The following is a 25166-nucleotide window of genomic DNA, read 5'->3' on the forward strand; positions in this document are numbered from 1 at the left end:
GTTTCAGCAATCTGGATTGAGTTTTTGCAGCAATTGCTTCTTCCCTAGTGATTTGAATGTCTTTCATGAAGTTCTCGGCCTCATAAAGGAGTAGCTTAAGATCATGACTCATGCACTACCCAATACCTCTTGACTCCTTCCCGTAAAACACCTCAAAATCTCGACCAATCGATTAAAAGAGCTCACCCATGTTCATATTTCTAGAAGATAGTAGTTCCCGTCTTCCCCAACGAATACTCATCCTGCGGTTTACCAAGCCAGGACTAAGCCAAGAGAAGCGCACCATGAGAAACAGATGACCAAAAAAGTGGACCGATAAAATTGTAGAAGCTTCAGAAAAATAAACAAAAAAGAATGCATCTTCAATTGTTTGTCCAATATTCAGCTCTATGACTTAGAATATGAAGGAGAAGCATGCCAAATTGTCTAAGGCATCATTTGTTAGGGCAACCACACAAAGAGTGAATTATATGCACTGTAGGTGTGTACCTTAAAAAAGTAGAAGCTGGTTATATGTAGCTGGTTATATGTACAGGCCTGTAACCTGTGCACATTTTATTGTGCATAGGTGGCTACGGTCCCAATGAAAGTGGTCAGATGTACTCTAAAGGCTGTATATGTGCACACGTCCCCAAAAAAGTACATAGGAGTTGCCTCATTTTAGAAACTAAAAAAAAAAAGAATTTATTTTTAACATTTTCACTACTTTTTTCGTCCTTATAAAAAATGTTTTCTTTTTATAATCAAAAGGTATTTTGAGTATTATGCATGGTGGTGCATAATTTTGCACAAAAGGTGCATGTAGGGCATCAATGGCAGTAGTAGAAAAATGAGAAGGCTGCACTGTACAACACAATCAAGGGCAGCAATATAGGCCCAAACAAAAAAAAAAAAACAAAAAAAGAAAGCTTTGTTGGAGCGGTAGCGTTTTCAGGAACTCCTTTGCAACAAAGGGAATCACCTAGGAGACGTGCATCCTGATTTTACTAGAAACCGATGGAACTCTGATATGATGATAAAAGTGAAGGAAGCAACGAAGAGAAAAGCAATGAAGTTCGTGTGCCTTGCTAAGAGGCTTACAAATGTACAAATATATATAGGCGTGCTTTATAATTGTTATAAGAGATGTACATAGAAATTTGTTATAATGTTCCCAATATTTGTGCTTTCACATTGAGCTAGCAGATTTAGTTGCCTCTATTGATATGCATAAAACAGGGGTGGCATATCTTGCCAAATCTTGACAAATAAGGAAAGGGAGGGAGATAGAAGGGGAAGTGTGGCTCTTTGGCAGGGGTGGAGTTAGAAATTTCATGTTAAAGGATATTATAATAAATTTTAAAATTTTAAAGGACATCAATATGTAAATGAGAAAATTTGCTTTAAGGTTTCAATATGAAAATAAGTATTTTTGTAGGCTGGTGTGAGCAATTGCCTAAGTGGTGCCTATACCCTTCAACACTGTTACTCTTAGGGTGACAGCCCAAAGAATCCGTGATGAGCGAGGATGAGGGACCAACAGAAGGTGCCACCATGTTAGAGACATAAATTACCTTATATGTAAGATTAAATTAATCAAAGGCCTTTAATTCCATCTTCTCTTCAAGATTCTATTTTTAAAAGGATCCTTCCGGTTAAAAGGAAAAAATGGATTCTTCCGGCTGAATGGAGGAATCTGGCCTCTCATACATGTTTCCTCATGCAATGCATCGAGTGACGTGTGTGACAAAGTCACAAAAAACACGCTATTTTCGAAAAAAATGCAAGAAGAAGAAATGCTGTTTAAAACTTAAAAAAATGTGAAAAACAAAAAAAAAACACGTTTTTAATGGATTTTTAACTCGTTTTTTCAATTTTTCACTTTTTTTTCAACTTTTTTGATGCCAAACAGTTTTTTTTTCATTTTCTATTTTTTATTTGTTGCAAATCTACTTAAATTTTGATGTTTGTGTTATTATTTTCTCACTTATTTTACTTTTTCTCCATCTTTTGTTTTTTTAATTTTAAAAAAATTATCATATTTTCCCTTTTCCTGTATTTTTCAATGATGTTGTATTATACCCAAAAAAAATTTCGCCCTTTAAAACTTTGAAACATTATTTGTGACTTTGGTGTGTACATGGAGGAATTTGGCCTTCCACACATTATCCGATGCATTGCATGGGGGATGCATTTGAGAGGTTGGATGGCCGTAGGAATCCACTGCCTCCTAAAAAATGTCAGTTTGACTCATCATCAATGAAAAGACAGATAGTGACATAACATAGAAGGAAATTAGCTTGTATCACTTGTCATTTCTTTAGCAATTGAAGAAGAAATGCAACAAAGTTCTAAATTAATAAATTATATCCTAGCAAAGACAAATTTTTATTTCTGTGCCCAACAGATATGAGACAAATAAGTGGGTTGTCACAATGTGCCTACATGTATTTAGAGCTTAATCTCTCTTTCTCTCTCTCCCAACATTTTTGTAAATTAGGAGATAACTTGTAACACGGTTTTGCTTTAATGCATTTTTTCTACTTGATATTTGTTTTTTTGTTCTTGTTACTTTCTCTCTCTCTCTCTTTCTCTCTCTCTCTCTCTCTCTCTCTCTCTCTCTCTATATATATATATATATATATATATATATATATATATATATATATATATATATATATATATATATATATATGTGTGTGTGTGTGTATATGGGTCTTTCTGCTGCAAACCTGTCGGGGGATGCCTTCACAATATTATTAACAAGAAATAAAGATTTATAATAAGCTTACACAAAAACATAGTAGGAAGATGGCCTAGCAATCAGGAAGAACATCCTAAACTATCATGCCTATGTCACATGAGTGAGGGGAGTTGGTGCCGGAGCGGCACTTCTAAAAAAATTTAGGTGCGATGAGGGTATTTGTTATTATTATTATTTTATTATATATATAATAGAATAAGCATGTATAAATTATCATTACAATTTAGTTATTGATGTATATGACATACTTGCATAATTGTATTGCATAGGAAAATATCATAACAACATATATCATATATAATATATTATATATAGTAATTTAGTAATATGACATACTAACAGTCTAACATAAAACATAAAAAACTGATAGAATCATAGAAGCATAAATTGAAAATTTGAAATTAAAACTTCAAAAGAACAACACTAACCACAGCTGGTTGGCTGCATAATGCGTATATAAAAAAGCTTATATTGTATTTATATCATGACAATATATCACTATATCAGTTGCAAACAGGGGCGGAGGGAGGGGGGGGCCTAGGCCATGGCCCCACCCTAGCTAACTAAAAAAAAAATTACATTAAAAAATTTTAATTGTTTTAATATACTTTTTTGTATTCTGATTTAGTTTGGCCCTACCTGGATAAATTTTTTGGACCATTTGGTCCGGTCGAAAGACCATTTGGCCCGCCCCTGAAAAAAATCATGACTTCACCCCTGGTTGCAAAGTATATATGCAGGGTTGCATATGTACATGACTGACAATATATATTTGTTAGTTGAACTTCAAAACTCTTATAGTAAATTCAAGAACAACTGAACAAGCATAAAAAATAAAATGTTAAAATGTATACAACAATAACACCAAAAAATGGGACACATTTAGACTGAACGCGAGTTGGGTGCGTGTTAGAAATGGATAAATATAGTTTGGTGCAGCTGACTGCATCTGACTTGTGTTCACTGGGCTTGGGTGCGAGTCGAAGCTGCACCCATGTCGGGTGTGCACCCAACTTGACGCGACTCAGGTGCGGCAGTAAAATAGAAGAATTTGTGTGACTTAGTATCACACATTACCAAGGCATAGTTGAAGAGCAAGGGCCACTACATTAGCATCTGGGTTACAGTCGAAAATGTGAAAAAAGCTACGTCGCATGTGCAGTATAGTGTTGATGTACATAGCATTAGAAGGGTGGGTAATGCAGTGCCTGATATGGTCTTGCCATTCCTTCGAATTGAGCACTAAGGAAATCTTTTCTTGGATGATTGGCGACAAAGTGATAATATCCTCCACAACATGAATTTCAGCCTGAAGATTGTTGTTCTGTTTATGGAAACAATCTTCAGGCAATCTTGAGGAGGTAATAGAGAAGGCAATCTTGAGGCTACCTTTTCCCCTTATAACAACTAACTGGATTGTGAAAGATGACTTGAGGGCTATCTTATTTATTTCTGAAATAATAGAGGTCGCAAGCCATAGTTGCATGTCTTTTTCACTCGCAGCTTTTCTAGCCACACCTCCAATCAGGCAGAGGTCTTTCCAAAGTGTTTGGCAGAAACTCTGAATTGGAGGAAAATTATCTCCATGTTTAATATTATTTTGGAGTTTCTATATTTTACCCACAATAAATGATGAGATAACTCTTCCTAAGCTAGATAACCATCCTCTCTTAAATGCAATGGACGTCCATTTGTTGATTCTCCCTTGAAGATAGAGGTGGTTGCCCATGGCTATGTCAAATTTATAGTAGAAAAATTTTCAAACCTGTTTAGAAAACTCGCACTAAGTAAATAGTGATGAAAGTTAATGCAAAAAATAAAAACGTGCAGCTGTCTTTATGAAGAAGGTGAAGCGTCCAACTTTTGGGTTCCCTAATAATTCCATCATGCGCATGACAAGTGCCTCTTCAGCTTGCCTACTTTAATTTTCAGTTTTTTTGTTTTTAATGCATATGTCAATTAAAGTCATGGTGGAATCACCAAGAGTCATGTCATTTATTTTTTAGTTTTTTTTTTTTGTCATGTATATATATGGCTCTTTGGGTCGGCTAAATGTGAGTGAGAAAGGCTTTCTAGTGTGCTCAAAGTTTTCTTGTCGTGTGCTTAAATCTTTATTGCCTTGTGTCATGCCTTGTGACCACTTGAAGAAACAAGTGGTGGATTAGTTGTTGTGTGGTTCTTGTGTTGTATTTTTGTCATTTACAGGAGCGCAAGAAGAGGACGTGCAGGCAGGTCATTCGTTAAGCAAATAGTAGTATCATAGCTCAAGGTTGATCCATTCTAAGCATCATTGTGTTATCGCACATGACTAGTTCGACAAAATTTCTGTGGAAAATTTTTGTTCATTATGGCTAATGGCATGACCACTTTAAATGTTTTTCAATCGCTCATACCTATATTTAATGGAGATAATTATAGATTTAGAGCATAAAAATGAAGACTTTCTTTTGTCACAAGATCTTTGGGATTTAATTGAGATTGGCTACATAGAAAGTACATAGAACTCCAAACAAGAAGAAAAGGCAGTTGAATCAAGAGAACAACGAAAAAAAGATTCAAAAGTCTTACTTGTTCTTCAACAAGCTGTAATTGAGACTATCTTTCTTCGAATTACTGGTGCTACTAGTTCAAATGAAGCATGGACTATTCTCAAGCAAGAATATTATGGTGATAAGAAGGTAACAACAGTGAAACTTCAAACTCTTCGTAAAGAGTTTGAGACATTGTTTATGAAAAATAATGAATCGATCCAAGAATTTTTTTCAAGAGCTTTCGTAATTATAAATGAGATGAAAACCTTTGAAGAGGTTGTTAGTAACCAAAAAATTGTAGAAAAAATATTGAGGAGTTTACCGCCTAAATTTGATCATGTGGTTACGGCTATAGAAGAATCTAAGGATTTGACTGCATACTCTACTAATGAATTACTAGGTTCTCTTTTAGCCCATGAACAAAGAATGAACATGTCAACCAAGAAAAGTGTAAAAGAAGCATTTCAAGCCCAAGTCAAGTTGGGTGACTTTAGCAAAGAGAGAAATGAAACAATTGCATGAAAGAATGCAAGTCACGGGTGAGGTAGAGGTAACTACCGTGGACGTGAATGAGGAAGATTTGAGGCAGGAAGAAATAAGTCAGAAGGAGGTGACACAAACAATAAAAAACATGGCCACAAAAATAGGTATTGTCTTTTTTGTAAAAGAAATGGTCATACTGAAGCTTACTGTTAGGATAAAGCAAAACAACAAGCTAATCTAGTAGAAGAGAAAGTAGAAGATGGTAACTTGTTTTTTACTCATATAGAGTCAAAAGAAAATATGGATTATGTATGGTTTTTAGATAGTGGATGCAGTAATCATATGACAGGAAAGAGAGACTTGTTTCGTTACAGTGATGAATCAGTGAAGCAATAAATTCGACTTGGAGACAACAAAAATGTGTAAATTGATGGTAAAGGCACAATTGAGATACCAATTAAAGGTGGTACTAAAAGATTGGTACATAATGTTTACTATATACATGGATTAGCATATAACTTGCTAAGTGTAGGACAGTTAGCACAAAAAGGGTATTTGATTTCATTTCATGATGATGTATGTGAAATTAAAAAGAAACGTTCTAACATGCCACCTATAGCAGTGGACATAACAAAGAACAAAATGTTTCCAATCGAGCTTTCATACTTTGATGCATATGCCTTAGTTGCATATATGAATAAAGTGTCTAAGTTATGGCACTTAAGATATTGATACCTGTAGTACAATGAACTGAAGTTATTGGGGCAGAAAAAATTAGTTGTTGGTTTACCTCATCTTACCATTAACGAATATATTTACGAAGCATGTGTGTATGGAAAACAACAACGTCTTCCATTTCCAATTGGGAAGCATGGAGAGCGAAAACTCCTTTAGAATTAATACATGCTGACATTTGTGGACCAACAAGAACTCTATCTCTGAATAATAGTAGATATTTTTTACTATTCACTTATGATTAGTCTCACCTTGATGTCTCAAACTTTGCATTAAGGGGGAGTGATGAAGGTTAATGCAAAAAATAAAAACGTGCAGCTGTCTTTATGAAGAAGGTGAAGCATCCAACTTTTGGGTTCCCCAATAATTCCTTCATACACATGACAAGTGCCTCTTCAGCTTGTCTACTTTAATTTTCAGTTTTTTTTTAATGCATATGTCAATTATGGCCATGGTGGAATCACCAAGAGTCATGTCATTTATTTTTCAGTTTTTCTTTTGTCATGTATATATATATGAGAAAGGCTTTCAAGTATGCTCAAAGTTTTCTTGTCATGTGCTTAAATCGTTGCTGCCTTGTGTCATGCCTTGTGAACACTTGAAGAAACAAGTGGTGGATTAGTTGTTGTATGGTTCTTGTGTTATATTTGTGTCATTTATAAGAGCACAAGAAAAGGACGTGTAGGCAGGTCATTCCTTAAGCAAACAAATAGGTGTCACAACTTTCCTCCTCTCTCTCACAAAGGACACAATGGTTGGCCGGCTGTACTCCAAAACTCTTGAGGCAATCTACAGTCATTAAGCACTGTGCAACTACTAGATACACAAACCAATTAGAGCTATGAGGTGACTCTATTGTTTCACAAATCTTTCATCCAACTTTCCTTCACGACTTTCCTTTTAATTCTCTCATAGATATGAAAGAAGTTGAGTAAGGATTTATTGTGGTTAATCTTCAAATCAGTTTTTCCTTCAATCTCTCCAAGGATAGTTGAAATGTGCCTGATATTCCTCTTGGTTGCCCGACAAACAAAGGATAAGATCGTCTACATAAGCAAGGACCAAAGATATGTGGCAAAGTACTCGAAGCTTGGGGCATACTCGAAGCTTGGGGTATTGGATGCAGCCTAGATCTTTCTGTAGCTTAAGATTTCGAATAATCTACTCCATCACCACTAGGAATAGGTAAGGGGATAGAGGGTTACCATGTTTCAAGTGCTATGCCTCGTAAAAAACCTACCTTCACAACCATTGACAATAATTGCAAATGAGGTAATGGAAATACATGTCATAACTCTGTTTATTCATATTTGAGAGAAACCCAAAGCAGCTAGAGCATTCTTCAAAACCCCCAGTTAACTTTGTCGTAAGCTTTTGAAAAGTAAAGCTTCATACTTCATTGTGGTGCCCCATACTATGAACTATCCCATAAGCGATAAGAAACTGACCATGAATGAGGCGCAAAGGAAGGAAAGCACCTTGTTTTTTGCCTAAAAGTTGGCCAATGATATTCCTCAAACGATTGACCATCACTTCGGTGATGAATTTAACCAAAAGTCACTTGTATTGGTAGCTCCCATTCAGAATAAGGACAAGATGTGCCTTGTTATTTTTTTTAACAAGCATATTTGATCTAAAAAAGTCTTTGATAGCCTCTATCACATCATTGCCCACAATGTCCCAATATGTTTTGAAGTAACCATTGGTGAAGTCATCCTGCCCTGGTACTTTGTCACTACAAGACACAAAAACAGCTCAACGGATCTCTTCAATTGTATTGGTGTGGTCCAAGAACAGATTATCTTCTAGAGACACCTTGGGTCCCAAGATACAACCCCCATCGCAACCCAATCTGATTGATCACGCTGGTAGAACTCCTCAAAAAAGCTAGAAGCAGCCTCCAAAATCTCTGCATGGTCAGTAAATGTGAGACCATTGACCAGAAGAGAGGAGATTATGTTCTTGGTTTTTCTATGGTTAGCTTGAGCTTGCAAGGATCTTGTATTTCTATCCCCCTTCCGTAGTCATTTAACTCTAGATTTCTGCTTAAATAAAAGATACTCTTCCTTCAAAGTTTAATCAAGTTTTAACTGAAGATTATGTTCTAAGAGTCCATCAGTTTGAAGACCTATAGCTTGTCTGAGTTGAAGCTTAATCAGCTCTTCCCTTAAGCTAGTGATACGTTGCTTAGTATCTCTAAAAACATTTGTGTTCTAGTGAGCTACTCATTTTATAGTAGTCTCTAATTTAGTAATCAGCTGTATCATTCTACAACCCAGAGAAGATACTACTCAAGCTGATGCCACATGTTTGCATCCTTCCCGAAATTTGAGCCTGAAATTGAACTACATATCATAGAGACACTGCTGGTTCACCATAGCACAATCAAAATGACATTCGATACCGGCCTCTCCCAATGGATTATTACACCAATTGACACTACGATTATCATCTTCAACTAATATGAAACTATGATTATTGATGAACTGATTAAACATCTGACAACCTCATCTATTTGGAGGCCTTCCAGTTTTCTCTCTGCCTTCTCACATTGAATTCATGTCGCCAATAACACAAACCGGCCCATCAAGGGTGCTCAACCACCAGCTGAGGCTCTCCAATTCAAAGTGTCTCCTGGACAAGTCCGGGTGTAAAAAGATTTCACACAAGATGAAGGAAAAATCAATATGTTTATGTTGGCATGCAATAACTGTTGGGTCGGGTCCAGCCTCAAGAGAGGACCCAACCCAATCTGACCCGTCACTTAAGTGATGGGCGGAGGAAAAGGAAGGGCACCCGATGGTGCCCCCAATCGCCCTCATGTCTCTCTCTCTCTTGTGGGTTTTCTTTTGGGGAAAAGAAAAGAGGGCTTCCCTCTTGTGGCTGCACATAGCAAGAGGAGAAGGAGAAGATGAAGGCATGGAAGAAAAGAAGAAGAAATCACAGCAAGGTTTCGTGGGTCGATCAGCACGCCACGAAGAGAGAGGAAAGACAAAGAAGAAAGAGAAAATGAAGGGAGTCTTCATTAGGTGATTTCTTTATTGTTACTTTGGGGCTCTTTCTTTCATTCGTATAAGAGAGTACTATTGTCCTCTTGAGTTCATTGTTTTTCTTAAAACAGTAGGGATACTGCTGCTGGTGTGTTCGGCTCCCTTTCTTGATATATAGAAAGTCTCTCTTGCCTGTAGTTTTTTACTCCTATTATTGGGGGTTTTTTCATGTAAATTGGTGTTTCTAATTTTCTGCATTATTTAGCATATATTTTGATATATATTGTTGCAACATTGGTGTTAGAAACTCAATCTTATGCACGCAGCCCTGTGATTTCGATTTTCAGCAGTTTTGTGCATGTCTGACTATCAAACTAGTTGGTTTGGGTTGTTTTATTGTTGTTGAAAGTTGTCACTAACTGCATAATTATTAGACACATATATTGTTGAAGTTTGGGAGCATTTGTGTCAGCATTGAGAGTTGTTTTTGGTTGGTTATTATCTTCTTAAGCATCCTTTTTCTGGGGAATATATCTATAACAAAGTGATATCAGAGCGCAATGTTGGTTGTGTGCATTTTTACTAAAGGATGGAGTCGACCCCCACTAGGATGGTCTCTCTAAATGGAAATAATTGGACTATATGGAAAGCCAAATTGGAGGATTTGCTATACTGTAAAGATTTGTATGCACCCATTGAAAACTAGAAGTCAGCGAATATGACAGATGAAAAATGAAAGTTATTGGACAAGAAAATCATTGGTACCATCAGACAATAGTTAGATGACTGTGTTTTTCATTTGGTATCCGCAGAGATGAGTGCGAAGTTGTTATGGCAGAAGCTGCTTGATATATACGAGAGGAAAATAGATGGGAACAAGGCTTTCTTGATTAGGAAATTGGTAAATCTAAAACTTGAAGAGGGAAAACCAATGTCAGAGCATTTGAATGAAGTATAGAGCATAATCAATCAGTTGTGAGCCATGAAAATGATATTAGATGATAAGTTACAGGCACTCTTATTGCTCAGTTTCCTTCCCAACAGTTGGGAGACTTTAGTTGTTTCTTTGAGCTACTCCGCTCCAGATGGTGTGCTTACGATGAAGCATGTAACCAGCAACATTCTAAATGAAGAAACAAGGAGAAAGTTTCTCGGTGCTACTAGCTCACAAGTGCTAGTGATGGGAGATAGGGACAGACAAAAGAACCGTAACAAATGGCATGACGGGTAAAAATCCAGGTCCAAATCAAAGACCAAGATGACATGTAAATGCTTTCACTGTGGTATTCAAGGTCACAAGAAGATTGATTGCGGGAAATGAAAAGAAGAAAAAAAACAGAAAAAGAAGAGTCAAGATAATGTGAAGCCAAAAGAGTACACTGCAGTTGCTTCAAATGATAAGGTAGTATTATTTTTATCTAAAGAAAATGATTGTCTTATAGTTCAGAATAGTGATTCTACACGGATTTTAGATACTAAGGCATCATATCATGCCACATCATGTAGAGAGTTGTTCTTATCCTACAAAGCAGGTGATCTTGGAGTAGTTCATATGACAACAGTAACACTTCGAAGATTGTTGGGATATGAGATGTTTGCATTCGGACGAGCACATGATGCAAGTTGACTTTGAGAGATGTGAGCCAGATCTTAGAATGAATCTGATTTCTATAGAAAAACTAAGTGAAGATTGATATTGTACTTCGTTTAGTCAGACAAGTTGAAAACTGACAAAAGAGGCAGTAGTGTTGGCTAGAGGTAGTAGATTTGGCTCTTTGTATGGTATGAAGCCTTGAATCAGTAATGTTGAGCTGAATGCAGTTACTAATGGTACTTCGTCAGATTTGTGGTATAAGATGTTAGGTCACATGAGTTAAAGAGGAATCGATTTGCTCACCAAGAAGAATTTTTTACCAAAGGTAGATGGTGCACAGTTATCTCCTTGTGATCATTGTTTGGTTGGTAAGTTACATAGAATTTCTTTTAAGAAAAAACACTCTTCAAAAACTAAAGATATATTGGATTTAGTTTATTCTGATGTGTGTGGACCTATAAATGCGACATCTAAAGGTGGAGCATCCTATTTTGTCATATTTATTGATGATGCATCTAGGAAGGTGTAGGCGTTTATATTGAAAAGCAAAAGTGAAGTAAGTAGTATCTTCATGACTTTTCATGCAGCGGTTGAGCACAAGACTGATAAGAAGATGAAGAGACTGCGTACAGATAATGGTGGTGAGTACATAGCATCTTCTTTATGAGTGTATTGTCTAAAACACAGTATTAGACATGAAAAGATAGTTTCTTATACTCCACAACATAATGAAGTTGTAGAAATGATGAATAGAACTATAATTGAGAGAGTTAGAAGTTTGCTATCTAACTCTAAGTTGCCTAAGTATTTTTGGATAAAGGCAATGTGTATTGCAATTTATTTAATAAACAGGTCTCCTTCAGTGCCTCTAGATAGAGATATTTTACAGAGAGTTTGGTCAGATGATATGCATATACATAAACAACATAGAACCAATCTAGATGATAAAGTTATTCCTCTAATATTTTTTGGTTATGCAGATAATGAATTTGGTTACATATTATAGGATCCAAAGAATGGCAAAATCTACAGAAGTCATGATGTTGTCTTCAGATAGGATCAGACGATTGAAGATGTCATGGGAGACACGAAGTCATGTATTAATAGTAGTGGTGTTCATGAGCCAACCTATGCAGAACCTGAAGAATTTTCATCTGAGCATGGTGAGACTAATGAAAATGTAGAGGAAGAGGAAAGAGAGGCAAATGAGCAGTATACAAATGGCAGTTCTATGGAGACTCAAAGTGATCATGAGCATGAGTTGGAGGGGGAGCTTCCTCCTCATTTAGAACCAATTGAAGAGCAATTTGGGAGAAGTAAAATAACGCGTATTCCATCTACTAGATATTCTACTAACGAATATATTATATTTACAGATAGTGGAGAGTCAAAATCTTATGCAGAGTTGCTAGATAATATGCATAAAGATGAATGGATTAAAGCGATACAGGAAGATATTAATTTTTTGTATAAGAATCATATTTTTGATTTGGTAAAGCTACCAAAAAGTAAGAAAGTGTTGCAAAACAAGTGGGTCTACAAGCATAAAAATGAAGGCCAAGGCAATTGAAATACAAAGCTCGATTAGTGGTGAAATGTTTAAGCAGGAAAGAGGTATTGATTTTGATGAAATTTTTTCTCCTGTTGTTAAAATGTCATCTATCAAGGTAATACTTGGTTTGTTGGCTTGTCTAGACTTGGAGTTGGAACAGTTAGATGTAAAAACGGCTTTTCTTCATGGAGATTTAGAGGAAGAAATCTACATGACACAGTCAGAGGGTTTTGTTGTTGCCATAAAGAAACATATGGTTTGTAAGTTAAAGAAGAACTTGTATGGACTTAAGTAAGCACCTAGACAGTGGTACAAGAAATTTGATGCATTTATGATAAATCAAAAGTATCGCAAGTCAACCGTAGAACATTGTGTCAACATCAGAGAGTTCTCATCAGGTAATTTCATTATCTTGTTGTTATATGTAGATGACATGCTTATTGTTGGACAGAACTATCAATTGATTAGTCAATTGAAGGAGGACATGAGCAAGTTCTTTGATATGAAAGACTTGGGATCAGCACAACGATTGTTAGGCATGAGGATTGATCGTGATAGAAAGGCCAAGAAGTTGTGGTTATCACAAAAGAAATATATTGAGAAGGTGCTTAGCAAGTTCAACATGAAAGATGCCAAAACTATAAGTACATATTTAGCATCACATTTTAAATTTGAAAATGAGCAATGTCCATCCTCAGCAGATGAGAAAGAAATAATGGAGAATGTACCATATGCCTCTGCAGTAGGGAATCTCATGTATGTTATAGTTTGCACACGCCCAGACTTAGCTTATGCAGTTGGTGTAGTTACCAGGTTCTTGTCAAATCCAAACAATGAGCATTGGGCAGCAGTGAAGTGGATCCTAAGGTATTTCAAAATTATTTCCAAACATTGTTTATGTTTTGGTAAATCTAACCCAGAGATACAAGGATTTGTTAATGCAGACATGGCAGGTGATTTGAACTCTAAGAAGTCGCTTTTTTATTATGTCTTTACTTTTGTAGGGGGAGCTGTATCATGGCAGTCCAGGTTGCAAAAGTGTGGCAGAATTTATTGCAGCAACAGAAGCTTGTAAAGAGTTGTTGTAGATGAAGAGTTTTCTTCATGATATAGGTCTTAGCTAGAAGACTTATGTGTTGCATTGTGATAGTCAAAGTGCTATAAATTTGGCGAAGAATTCAGTTTTTCTCTCAAGGACTAAGCACATTGATGTTAGATATCATTGGATTCATGATGTGTTTGAGCAAAAACTTATTCAGTTAGAGAAGATACATATAGAGAAGAACAGATATGATGACGAAGTCTCTACATAAAGAGAAGCATGACATATGTAGAGACCTAATTGGGATGACATTCTTTAAGACAGTGTATTAAATTTTGTTCATTTTGCAGGTATGTTCCCTCTCTCTCTTAAGGCTGGAGGGGGAGTTTGTTGGGTGGGTCCAGCCTTAAGAGAGGACCCGACCCCATCAGACCCTTCACTTAAGTGACGGGCAGAGAAAAAGGGAGGGCACTCGATGGTGCCTCCAATCGCCCTCACGTCTCTCTCTCTCTCTCGTGGGTTTTCTTTTGGGGAAAAGAAAAGAGGGCTTCCCTTTTGTGGCTGCACATAGCAAGAGGAGAAGGAGAAGAGGAAGGCATGAAAGAGAAGAAGGAGAAATCGCAGCAAAGTTGCGTGGGTTGATCGGCACGCCAAGAAGAGAGAGGAAAGACAAAGAAGAAAGAGAAAATGAAAGGTGTCTTCATTGGGTGATTTCTTTCTTGTTACTTTTGGGGTCTTTCTTTCAATCGTATAAGAGAGTGTTATTGTTTTCTTGAGTTCACTGTTTTACGTAGGGATATTGCTGCTAGTGTATTTGGCTCCCTTTCTTGATATATAAAAAGTCTCTCTTGCCTGTGGTCTTTTACTTCATTATTGGGGGTTTTTCGTGTAAATTGGTGTCTCTAATTTTTTGCATTATTTAGCACATATTTTGATATATATTGCTGCAACATTGGTGTTGAAAACTTGATCTTATACTCGCAGCCCTGTGATTTCGATCTTCAGCAGTTTTGTGCATGTTCGACTATCAAACTAGTTGGTTTGGGCTGTTTTATTATTGTTGAAAGCTGCCATTAACTGCGTAACTATTAGACTGTTGAAGTTTGGGAGCATTTGTGTCAGCATTAAGAGTTGTTTTTGGCTGGTTATTATCTTCTTAAGCATCCTTTTTTTGGGGAAATACATCTATAACAATAACAACCCACATAGAAGTGATCTGAATCGGTCGAACACTTGGGGAGGAAGGCTTCCACCAAAAAGCACACAATGATCATCCTCCCACACCCCTCTATCTTCCTTGTCGCACAGCAAAGTTGCTATCCTTAGGAAAGAGACTTCTTAAAAAGTCACGTCAGATATGAACGGGTCCTTACCTCCTACAATTAATAGAGGCACTGCTATAAATAAAGATCAGTACTACATATAAAACAGAATGTTATGAAAAACAATTAAAAGTTATCTCTCCAAAATAATCAATTTGCACAAGAAATGATGCCAAGTTGTAATTCTTTTTTATTTGTCTAGCCCGCCTAGTGTCTTGATTCCTTTCTTATCAAAGAATTTTTTATGAATTTAGAACTTTTTGTTCCTCAAAGAGGTTTTTTTTTAATGAATTTTACAACTTTCCAGCAGTGACCAACCATTTTTCTTTGAACGGTTTGCACCAATGTTGTAAAAGGCGTATCGTACACACCATATCGTAACGTATCGTAACTGTAACGTAATTTTTTTTAATAAATCAGAAAAAAATGAAAAAATTTAAAAAACTCATAAAAAATCAATAAATAAACAAGAATAATATGTTCTTCATAAAAAATATGTTTTACAGAATGATAGACTTATTAATGCTATAAAGTTATGATTCATCATTCGTAAACAACAAAATTCATAACAATATCAATCTAGAAAGCACAATAAGTAAACAATTACATAACATAAGTTATAAGGTATTAAGGTCCACAAGTCTATGAGATACCACATCAAAAAACAAGTTTTAGATGTAATGTATTAAATGACAAGACTGTAATGACATTATGAAAATGTTCAATGTCAATACATATAAAATAAAAGCACTATTGACTCTCATTCATAATCTTCATCATATTCATTCTCATCCTCATCCTCATCCTCATCCTCATCCTCATCTTCATCTTCACGATTTAAAAAAAAAAAAAAAAAAAAAAAAAAAAAAAAACTCTTTCCTAATGACGGGAATTAGCTACCCAAGCACAAATCCATGGTTTAGTCGATGATTTTATTTTGAAAATCGATGATTTAACGATGAAAATCGATTATTTCCCTCCACAGCGGCACAATATCTAGGTTAGAAACGAAGATTGGGTGGGTTTTATAAAGAAACCTCGAAAAATGGGCATTTGAGCCTTCTTTTTTTTTAAATCAGCCCATATCGTACAATACAGGGCGTATCACACCGTATCGTACGATACAAAAGCATGTATCGTATGTATCATACAATACATGCACGATACACCCATATTTATGATACAAGGGGTGTATCATATCGTATTTTGCAAACAATATGATACTTATCATATGATACGGCCCCATATCGTACGATATATACAACACTTGTTTGCACTACTCTCTATTTCAGGGGTCTTGAAGACAGCTCTACGCCATCACTCTTCAACAAATTGGGTTCCCCTCCCCACTGCAGCCGGCCATGGCATCTCTAAAGCTGCTTTCGGCAATCCTTATTCTCCTACTCATGCTTTCCTTACTTCCGATGGCCGGTGACGGCCTGGGCACTGATGGTAATTGTCAGTATTTCACCTTATTAGACTGCAATGCAGCTGCAGTACCGTCTCCGATGACAGCAGATGGGCTTTGCTTCGGCTCAGACCAGCCTATGCGTTGCAACACTGACGACCAAGTAGAGGATAATAGCAGATATGTACGCAAAATATAATCTGGACGGTGTGACACACGCCAAGGTGCTAGTTTCATGCAATGAATGCTGTTTAGCTATTTTTCTCTTAAATGAATGATCTTGATTTTAAGTATCCAGAATTTTAGGTGGCCGCATTCCGGCAATAAGATCTGTTTCGAGTTGAGGTCCAAAAAAGAATGTATTAAGAAACTCAAATTGATCTATTAAGGCTTTTGTGAATATTCAGTCAGCTTGATTTTTGATAGAATGAATTGTGTCGAAATCACACCAGCATTAACTATGTCATCAACCAAGTGACACTCAATTTCAATGTGTTTGGTCCATTCACGCATTACTGGATTCATTGTCATTTAGAAAGGCTGATTTGCCCCGGATGTGACACTGCTCAGACCCAACTAAGTTGAACTCAAATGAAAAATACTTGTGATAATGGGACAGATCTGACAAATGGTGACAGAGAAATTTCAGAAGTAGCTAAAATATTGGGGTCGATCTTCATAAGAATCTGAGCAAAGTTTAATCAATTTCTTTACGACTGCTAAACAAATCAACGAAATCTGATCCAATGTGTACTCAAACTTTCATTTTTAACAGTCCAGATCTGGATTAGTAAAAGATCATTTTCAAGCAAGATCGAGGATATCCATTCATCAGAATATATTGTGTTGTTTATTTATAAAATTCGCATTACGTTTTAAGGCAATTTTGATTTTCAGGCCTAGCTTTTGCCTATAGTTCTAATGAGGGCTACATTTTTCATGAAATCTATTAAATAAGGGCTTGAAGAACACTTTCGATAACCTGAGTAAGAAAGATAAGAAAGAATATTGTTAACTAATTTAGTGATGGACGGTGAAGTTAAAAATTTTGCACCTAACAAGACAATTTTTTTCTTAGTCTTTTTTGTTTGAGAATTTGTATGAAAACTGTGGCCCTTATTAGAAAATTCACAAAAAGAAAAAAGATTCGTTGCTTGAAATTATAAGAAAAGTAAGCCCAAAAATGAAATTTTGCCCATATTTCAAGTGTTTTGATTTCTTGTGGTGCTTGTCCCAGGGAACTTTCTTGGACCTAATTTGGGTGAATAGTTGATCTATAGTTGACCCAAACATAAAGAAAAATTTCATTAAAATCTGGGCCCAAACTATGAACAACTTTGCATCTAAATATATGACAAAACAATGTAGAATTTAGCAGTTCCCAACCATTGCCTTAGGAACAAACTTGCTTCAGATTCAGCATGTTTGAGGTGAACATTGGTGGGGATTCATCCCTTGCAGAAGAGCACACTAAAAGCTTGTCGCACCAACTCCATCTTCTTGTAGTTCATTATAGGTGGACAGATCCATTCATATATAGGTGGACAGATCCATCTCAGTTACCTCAGACCCTTTCACTCCACCCAAGGGCGGAGCCAGAAATTTTAGCTAAGGGGAACTAGTAATAAATTTTAAATTTTTAAATGGCATCAATGAGTAAATGAATATAGAAATGAAAAGGAAATGTTTAAAATTGGCTTTTTCTTATAGCTAGATAAAGTGGAGTTTGAGCTAAATAAGCTGAGCCTCAGTGGACTCATTTGCCAGAACCAGGGGCAGAGGTGGGTTGAGTCTCCGTGGGGTGTATGCCCCAAGTAACCCACTCTTTGAAACATTAATTTAGTGTATAAACTTGGCTGAACTTCGGGCAAGTTATATGGGGTAGCCCCACAAGATCTAAGTCACTGGTTAAAGGAAAATTTGTTAACCATATATTAAATACTATAGTCACAAATAATGTCTTGTAGTTTTAAACAGTGAGGTTTTCTTAGGTATAACACAGCGAGCTTGAAATAAAACAGAAAAAAATTGAGAAAAATATGGTAATTTTTTAAAATTTTTAAAAAACTAAAAATATGGGGAAAATAAAATAAGTGAGAAACTAATATCACAAACATCAAAGATAATTAAATTTTTAACAAATAAAAAATAAAAAAAACTGTTTGGCATTAAAAAACTGAAAAAATGAAAAAGTGAAAAAAGTGCATTAAAACAGGTTAAAAAGGCGTTTTTTCAAAAAAATGCTTCTTTTAAAAGTTTTAAACGGTCATCTAATTTATTGCATTTTTTCAAGTTTTTTTTTTTAAAATAACACGGTTTCTGTGACTATTTATCAGTACCCTATAAAAAACAAAAAAAAAAATTTGGCTCTGCCCCTGGGCAGAACTAAATAAAAAATAGTTTGTTTGTAGCTGAAAATGGTTGGTTTTAAATCCGAACATATTGAACCAATCGGTCTCATTTAATGAATGAATAAATTGCTGATTCAAGGCCTAAAATTATTGTAAACTTGTAGGCCATTCATATAGACTTTAACAATGGAGATACACGAAGCTTTTCTGCAAGAATTCTACAAGCAGCCCTCTGCTGTTTCCTCTCCATGGTCCATCCACATCTCCACTTTCAGAGCCATGTTCACAACTTCTGTCTTTGTATGTGCACACATGAGCGCTATATTTGCTTTCGCGGAGCATGCACATCGAAAGCGTGCTCTCGCGGATCAACATCTGGTGAAAGCCTGAACAGCTATAGAATAAATTACTTGTTTTAACCTCTTGTTGGCATTCATCTTTTCATCCGTGTTGATCTTTCTCTTTTTTCATGTTGATTATGAAATCAGTTAATGCTTATATATATTGTGAGTTCACCATTTGGTCAACAAACCGCTACAGAGACCCATATAGCTCTTGAAGGAAGCCAAGGATTCGCATTTGGTGGGCGGCGTGGTGGGAGTTAGTGGAGTAGATCCACATGATTGGTGGGGATCCAACATATATATATATATATATATATAGCACACCAGTCATGACTCACCAACCCACCTAAAAGTTGACCCTGCTTGTGGTAGGCGGATCGCTGCATGCACCTAGGTCAATATTCAAACCTTCAAACAAGAACTGCAATAAGACCAATTCTCGAGCCTTCAGCCGACGTGTGCAAATCAAAGTAGTTGAAAAGAATGTATACTAACTCCTTTTTTTTTCTTCCTTTTCTTTTTTAAAGGCAAATGGTGTTTGGGAGACCCCTATCAGTATATTGATTAATAATGAAAATCAAATGTGAATAGCAGTTGCAACCAACTACGCCGTTCAATTTTATTTTGCAGCCCCATATCATATGGAGATAGAATGAAGCAGGAAGCTAAAGTCATGACTCTCATTAACAAATGCTCCGCGCAGATGGCCGCAGAACCGCTTTCAGCGGCAGTGGATCCCATAAGTAAATCCCACAACTCCCATTTTGATCTGGGTGCTTGGAGTTGGTGGCTCCTCCATTAGATGTAGCTGCAAGATGCGCAGTAACCACATCCCCATTACCTGTTAACTCTAAAACTTCTGTTGCTGCTGCTGTTGACTCTGCGCCCACTCTTGCCATTGCTACCGTCTTCAATCTGAGCCTTTCTGCTCTTGAGCCGATCACCTGACCTAAAACGGAAGCTGCAATAGTGAATGCCATTGCCGACTTGGGCATCAGCACCGACTTCCTCAGCATGGCAATGAAGGGAATTGCTGCGTGGATGGCAGCGAACCAGGCAGGAGAAAACTTTTTGGTGTGCTCTCTCCATATCCCTAGCGGAACATTGGCAGCCATGCCCAACATGCCAATTACTAGCACTTTCGAATGCAGTGGCTGTGGTCTTAGGGACTTCACAAGTGCAGTTCGGGCTAGAGCTGCACGTGCAGCAACTACAGCAGGTGGACACTTGAGCTTCATGCCTGGAGGTGGCTGCAACACCTTGGCAACGAGAGGCAGGACGTTGCTTACAGCTCTGTAGGATTTTGCAATGGGGCAGTTTCCAGTTTCAAGCCATTCGTTGCTCATTGCTTCATGAGAGTTTCCCTGAGAGAAAAATAAGTCACGTTAATTTTCCATTAGCAACTGTACAGATCTTTCCAAAGTAGAGAAGGTCTAGTCATCTGAACAAAATCAATAACATCATTAACACAGCTAACGGCGTTCACCTGTTGAGAAGATTCTTTTTTGGATGGGGGCTTTCGAGCCTGTTTTTTCCATTTCTGAGAAAAGAAATCAAAACCAAAGAGGCCTTCTGGTCCAAAGGCTGAGAGGCTGATTGTCGCGGCTTTTGCTGCCAAAGGATTAAACTGAGAGGCAGACGCACGTTCCAAATTTTCTGGCTGAGGGAAGGATTTTTCTGTAAGTGGAACAACTCCATCACGACCATGGAAAAGCCTGAATGCCATGTCAAAATTGGGTTCATCCTCAAAAATTGGACCTTTAGTTGCTCTTACCTGTAAATTCATATTGCAGAAAACAAGAATTAGCTGTGAAGAAGCATGCAAAAAGATAGTAGTTCAATCAACAACCGTTAAAAATCACTTGATATGCTTCGGGTCTAATTGATTGACATAATTATGTTTAATATTGATAAAACCAATCAGGTCATCCGAGCAGAAAATTAAAGAAGACCATAATGTCAAGCCACTCAAAGGAGCCTTGAGTAACTCAAAAGAAAGGCTAGAGTATCATTTGGATTTTTACACTTACGGGTATTGGAAAACTCAACGACGTAGAGAAGGAAAAGTTTGTGGGCTCATTGATATTTCTCAGAAAAGGACATCTTTGAATATCCTGTTCTGCAGAAGATCGCTCTGATGATGACTCCTCATCGGTGGCTCTAGGGAAAATCTCCATTCCTCAGAATCGTAGTATGTACTGCAAAAGAGTAAACTTTCCATGAGATACTATGTAATCTAGAACAACTTTACTTTCATGGATGAGTCATATAAATGGGAAACCTTGGTTAAAGAAACTAAAGACATAGTACGAATTCAACAACACGCAATTAGGTGATCAGAGATCACGAGGTAATCAATCTAAAACCCAAGAATTGGTGTCAAAGGTCGAGAAGATTGACAAGGAAATGAATAATCCACCCAAGGGTGAACCAAGCTACAGATTAAAGGTTTGAAACGCCTTTAACCTGCCATAATCTGAATCTAGCCAATGCAAAATTAAAACACTGGCTCAGGTTGAACCGGAAAGTTCTGGACAATATCGATTTGTGCAAGTCTCCTAGGTGGACTTTAATAACATCCATATTCAAATTGGGTGTTATAGCCTCAACATGTTTGCAGATCCAGCTTATAACAAATGAAGGAAGTGCTGATATAAGTGTGTCTACTGAGTTCCAAGATAGTGTCATCATATCTTTACATGAACCAATTTTCTGCAAAAGTTGGGCATGTTCCTTATTTTACCTTTCCTTGATTCATAACTATTTGCATATATTTGACAAGAACAAGAAAGCAATAAATGGATATAAAAAACAGCAGCAAGTGTAATAGTTAAACACTGAAATCTTTCATACTCTTTTTCCTTGAACAACCAAAACACATCAAAAAGTTTTTGCATCTCAGCCTTGCATGCCTCTAAGCATACAAGTATGAAATATTACGAAAACTCCAAAATTGTCTACTCTTGGTCCAATCTCAAATGAACATAATCACCTAATGTCATATGGCACGAGTAATACCAACATTTGGAGTAGAAACACCAAGCTTTTACAATAAATTCATGCTAGCAACCAAAAAGAACTAGACAGAATTAGCATGGTCCAACAACCAAAAGAACCAAATGAAAAAGGGTAAAAAACCTCAGATTGTCGATTATCAAAGCAAACGAATTCATGAAAAATCAATAGGTCGCCATATTTTGCTCTCCACGACTCAAAAACCATGTTAAAACCCCAAAATTTAAGTCGCCGAGGTGACATGTATCTCCCGGTTTCATTCTCCATCAACATCAACTCAAAAGAACCAGGGCTTCACCACAGAAGTCGGAGCCAAAATCACCAAGAAAGCCCCACACCTCACTACCAGGGCCAGAACGTTTTCACCAAACGTAATCGACACAAAATCGCATCCATCAAAGCGTTCGAATCATTGCCCCACTACAGAGGCGGAAAAGTAGCACAGATCGACAGGGGGGAAGAAATCCGGCGCGGTTTTCTTACCTGCAAACGAGCCGTTGAAGCAAATCAGAGCTGCGGGAAAAATCTACACCGTCGATCTCAGGTCGTCCTCAGGGGGCTCCGCCGGAAATCTCACCGGGTCGCGTGGAGAGCACGAGGAAGCCTCCCGCTCCCGCTTATATACGCTCCGGCCGCATCGGAACGGGAGGAAATACTCCGCCGGCTGCTCTGTCAAAGTCAAAAACGTGTGGCGAAGCGGCTGCCCGGCCGAATAATAAAATCATCCTAGTTTTTATGAGACATGACGGGGAAGGTTCTCTTCTCCCCGCCATTGGAGTTCGTCAACCGTTCAACTGCTCTGGCATTGCGACCTTTTCTTTTCAAAGCGCCCGCCCTTTGTCGGAAGTTGCAGGTAAAACTAAGGAGTCAATTGGGTTTTACGAGTTTTAACGATTATAAACAATTTCAAAATTCACCACAGTATCTTTAACTATCAATAAATTTTTTTTACCGTCACATGTGAAAGACCTTCTTCCAACCACTCATCCGTAAACTTATTTTCATCAATTGAACTAGTTTGTTATAAAAGCTATCATGTGAAATCTACCTTTTCCTTGCATAACTTTCTAGAATTAATGAAAAAAATTATTCACCTAACTCATTTTGATGCTAATAAAAAATAATCGAGATGATTATAATGTTTAACAATTAATTGAGCAAATTGATGGTTGAAAAAAAAAATAAAAAAAAAATATAAACTAATATTAGATGACAAAAATATCTATCACCTTTGAGTGACAGGATTTGTTTGGAGAGGCTACTATATAATTTCTAAAATTATTACAATATTTAAATTAAAATTTTAAAAACAATAAATGGTAAAATTCAATTTCTCAAAAAAAAACTTGGAGCAAACTTCTCAATGAGGACCATAGACAGTAGACCTTACGGTCAAGATAGAGAGATCATGTTTCAATTTAATTCAGATTCAGACTGCGTTTCATGTATCTGAATTTGAATTGGAGTCCGAAACCTGATACCGATCCGATCCGATTTGGATCATACTCTCATATTTGAACTTGAATTTGAGTTTGATTCTTCAAGAAAGAACCAATTAAACCCGTGAGTCTTACCCGAATCCAAGCCTCATTAATTGGTTTCGAATTCAATATGAAATTTTCCAATCTGAATCCAAAATCCAGAAAGTCACTGGACCTTATGCTAGTCGGATTTGGATTTTGTTTTAATAATCCGAAACGTCTCATATTCGTTGGCAATCGTGCTGACGTGTATGATAGAATAGAATCAAACGCACCAATCTGAACGAGCCAACTGTGAAAATCCGGTCGTCTTCCGACCAATCACGCTCACTCAACCCACTTTCTCACACCATCACTTTCTCTCACTAACAGTTATCAGAACCCCTTTTTGCGACGAAGGCTTCAGTTCCATCTCCCTCTTTCTTACATCTTCCGTCACCGGAGAGCCCGAGAAGATCGGAGCAATGGCGTCGGCTACCGCCCTCTCCCTTGCGCTTCCCGTCGCGGCGAAGCAATCCTCTTTCTGCTACAGGCCCTCGCTCCCAGTCAGGAAGGCGGCGGCGGCCAGCTTCAGCGGCAAGAGGATGGCAGTGGTGGTAGCCTCTGCCGAGAAGCAGCCAGAGCCAAAGAAGGGAGGAGAGATGGTGGCATCGCGACTGACGGCGTTGGCACTCGCAGCGGCGATGGCGGTGCCGGAGGTGGCAGTGGCGGCGGATTCAAGCCTCACGCCCTCGCTTAAGAACTTCCTTCTCAGCATCGTTTCCGGCGGCGTCGTCGTCGGCGTCATCATCGGCGCCGTTATCGGCGTTGCGAACTTCGATCCTGTCAAGCGGAGCTAAGTCGCCACTAATTTCTGCTGTCGACGTTGCCAACTTCTGTTCCTTGTTTCTTCTCCCCATATTTCATTGACTCCGAATTTTCCAATATCATTGTGTCTTATAAATTGAATGCTAATGTGTCTATATGTGTGCAACCAATGATCGTTCTTCGTTTAGCCTTTGGATTAGGGAGTGCTTCAAGATCAAGATGCCTTACATTCTACTTTCTTTTATTAATCAGAAAGGAAATTCGTCTCAGCAGTCTAAGGAAAGATGCCCATGAGAAAGGAATCATGACTACCATTGAGACGCTATTGTGCAAACTCTTTTGAGTCTTAAATCTCTCCATTCTTTTGGTATGAATGTGTTTCAGGTATATATATTGCTAGCATTGTGAGGCAAATTAGAACTCTATATATTCAATAGCTTATTAGTTGAGTGAATTGATCGAAGCTTTTCTATGACCAGTTAAATTTGAACCCATCAATCAAGTGTATCGATTACAAACCGTTTAAACTTCACTATCTGCAGATCTATAAGCATTCAGGAAATGAGGAAGGAAGGAAGTTGTCAAAAAGAGATAAAAGTTTTGGACATAATAAAAACACACATGGGGCACATCGACCATGCAACTCCTTTTCTTCCCGCTGTGAGACCAAAAATGTCGGGATTTCCATTCTTTTCCTCGTGTTTTTGTGGAGGTGTCGCCGTCTTTGCATGGGAAAGATGCGGTCGAGACAGACAACCCGACAGTAGC

General features: G+C 37.4%; 2 protein-coding genes across 3 annotated transcripts; one reads left to right on the forward strand and one right to left on the reverse strand.

The window, feature by feature from the left end:
- Positions 1 to 19632: 19632 nt before the first annotated feature.
- On the reverse strand, positions 19633 to 22957 carry LOC116265374 (uncharacterized). 2 transcript variants are annotated; one of them, XM_031645948.1, is made up of 4 exons: positions 22594 to 22957; positions 21126 to 21293; positions 20582 to 20869; positions 19633 to 20459 (listed from the first exon to the last, which is right to left on the reverse strand). In XM_031645948.1, the coding sequence occupies exons 2-4, from the start codon at positions 21270 to 21272 to the stop codon at positions 19779 to 19781; spliced, it is 1116 nt and encodes a 371-aa protein (XP_031501808.1). In that variant the 5' UTR covers positions 21273 to 21293; positions 22594 to 22957; the 3' UTR covers positions 19633 to 19778. The 2 variants fall into 2 exon arrangements, with proteins under 2 accessions (XP_031501808.1, XP_049936857.1); XM_050080900.1 differs by having other exon boundaries at positions 21120 to 21293.
- Positions 22958 to 23970: 1013 nt separating this feature from the next.
- Positions 23971 to 24553, forward strand: LOC116265969 (uncharacterized). Its single transcript, XM_031646990.2, has one exon. The coding sequence runs from the start codon at positions 24056 to 24058 to the stop codon at positions 24428 to 24430; it is 375 nt and encodes a 124-aa protein (XP_031502850.1). The 5' UTR covers positions 23971 to 24055; the 3' UTR covers positions 24431 to 24553.
- The last annotated feature ends 613 nt before the right edge of the window (positions 24554 to 25166 follow it).

The sequence above is a fragment of the Nymphaea colorata genome, chromosome 12 (assembly GCF_008831285.2).
Source record: "Nymphaea colorata isolate Beijing-Zhang1983 chromosome 12, ASM883128v2, whole genome shotgun sequence".
NCBI classification, from domain to species: domain Eukaryota; kingdom Viridiplantae; phylum Streptophyta; class Magnoliopsida; order Nymphaeales; family Nymphaeaceae; genus Nymphaea; species Nymphaea colorata.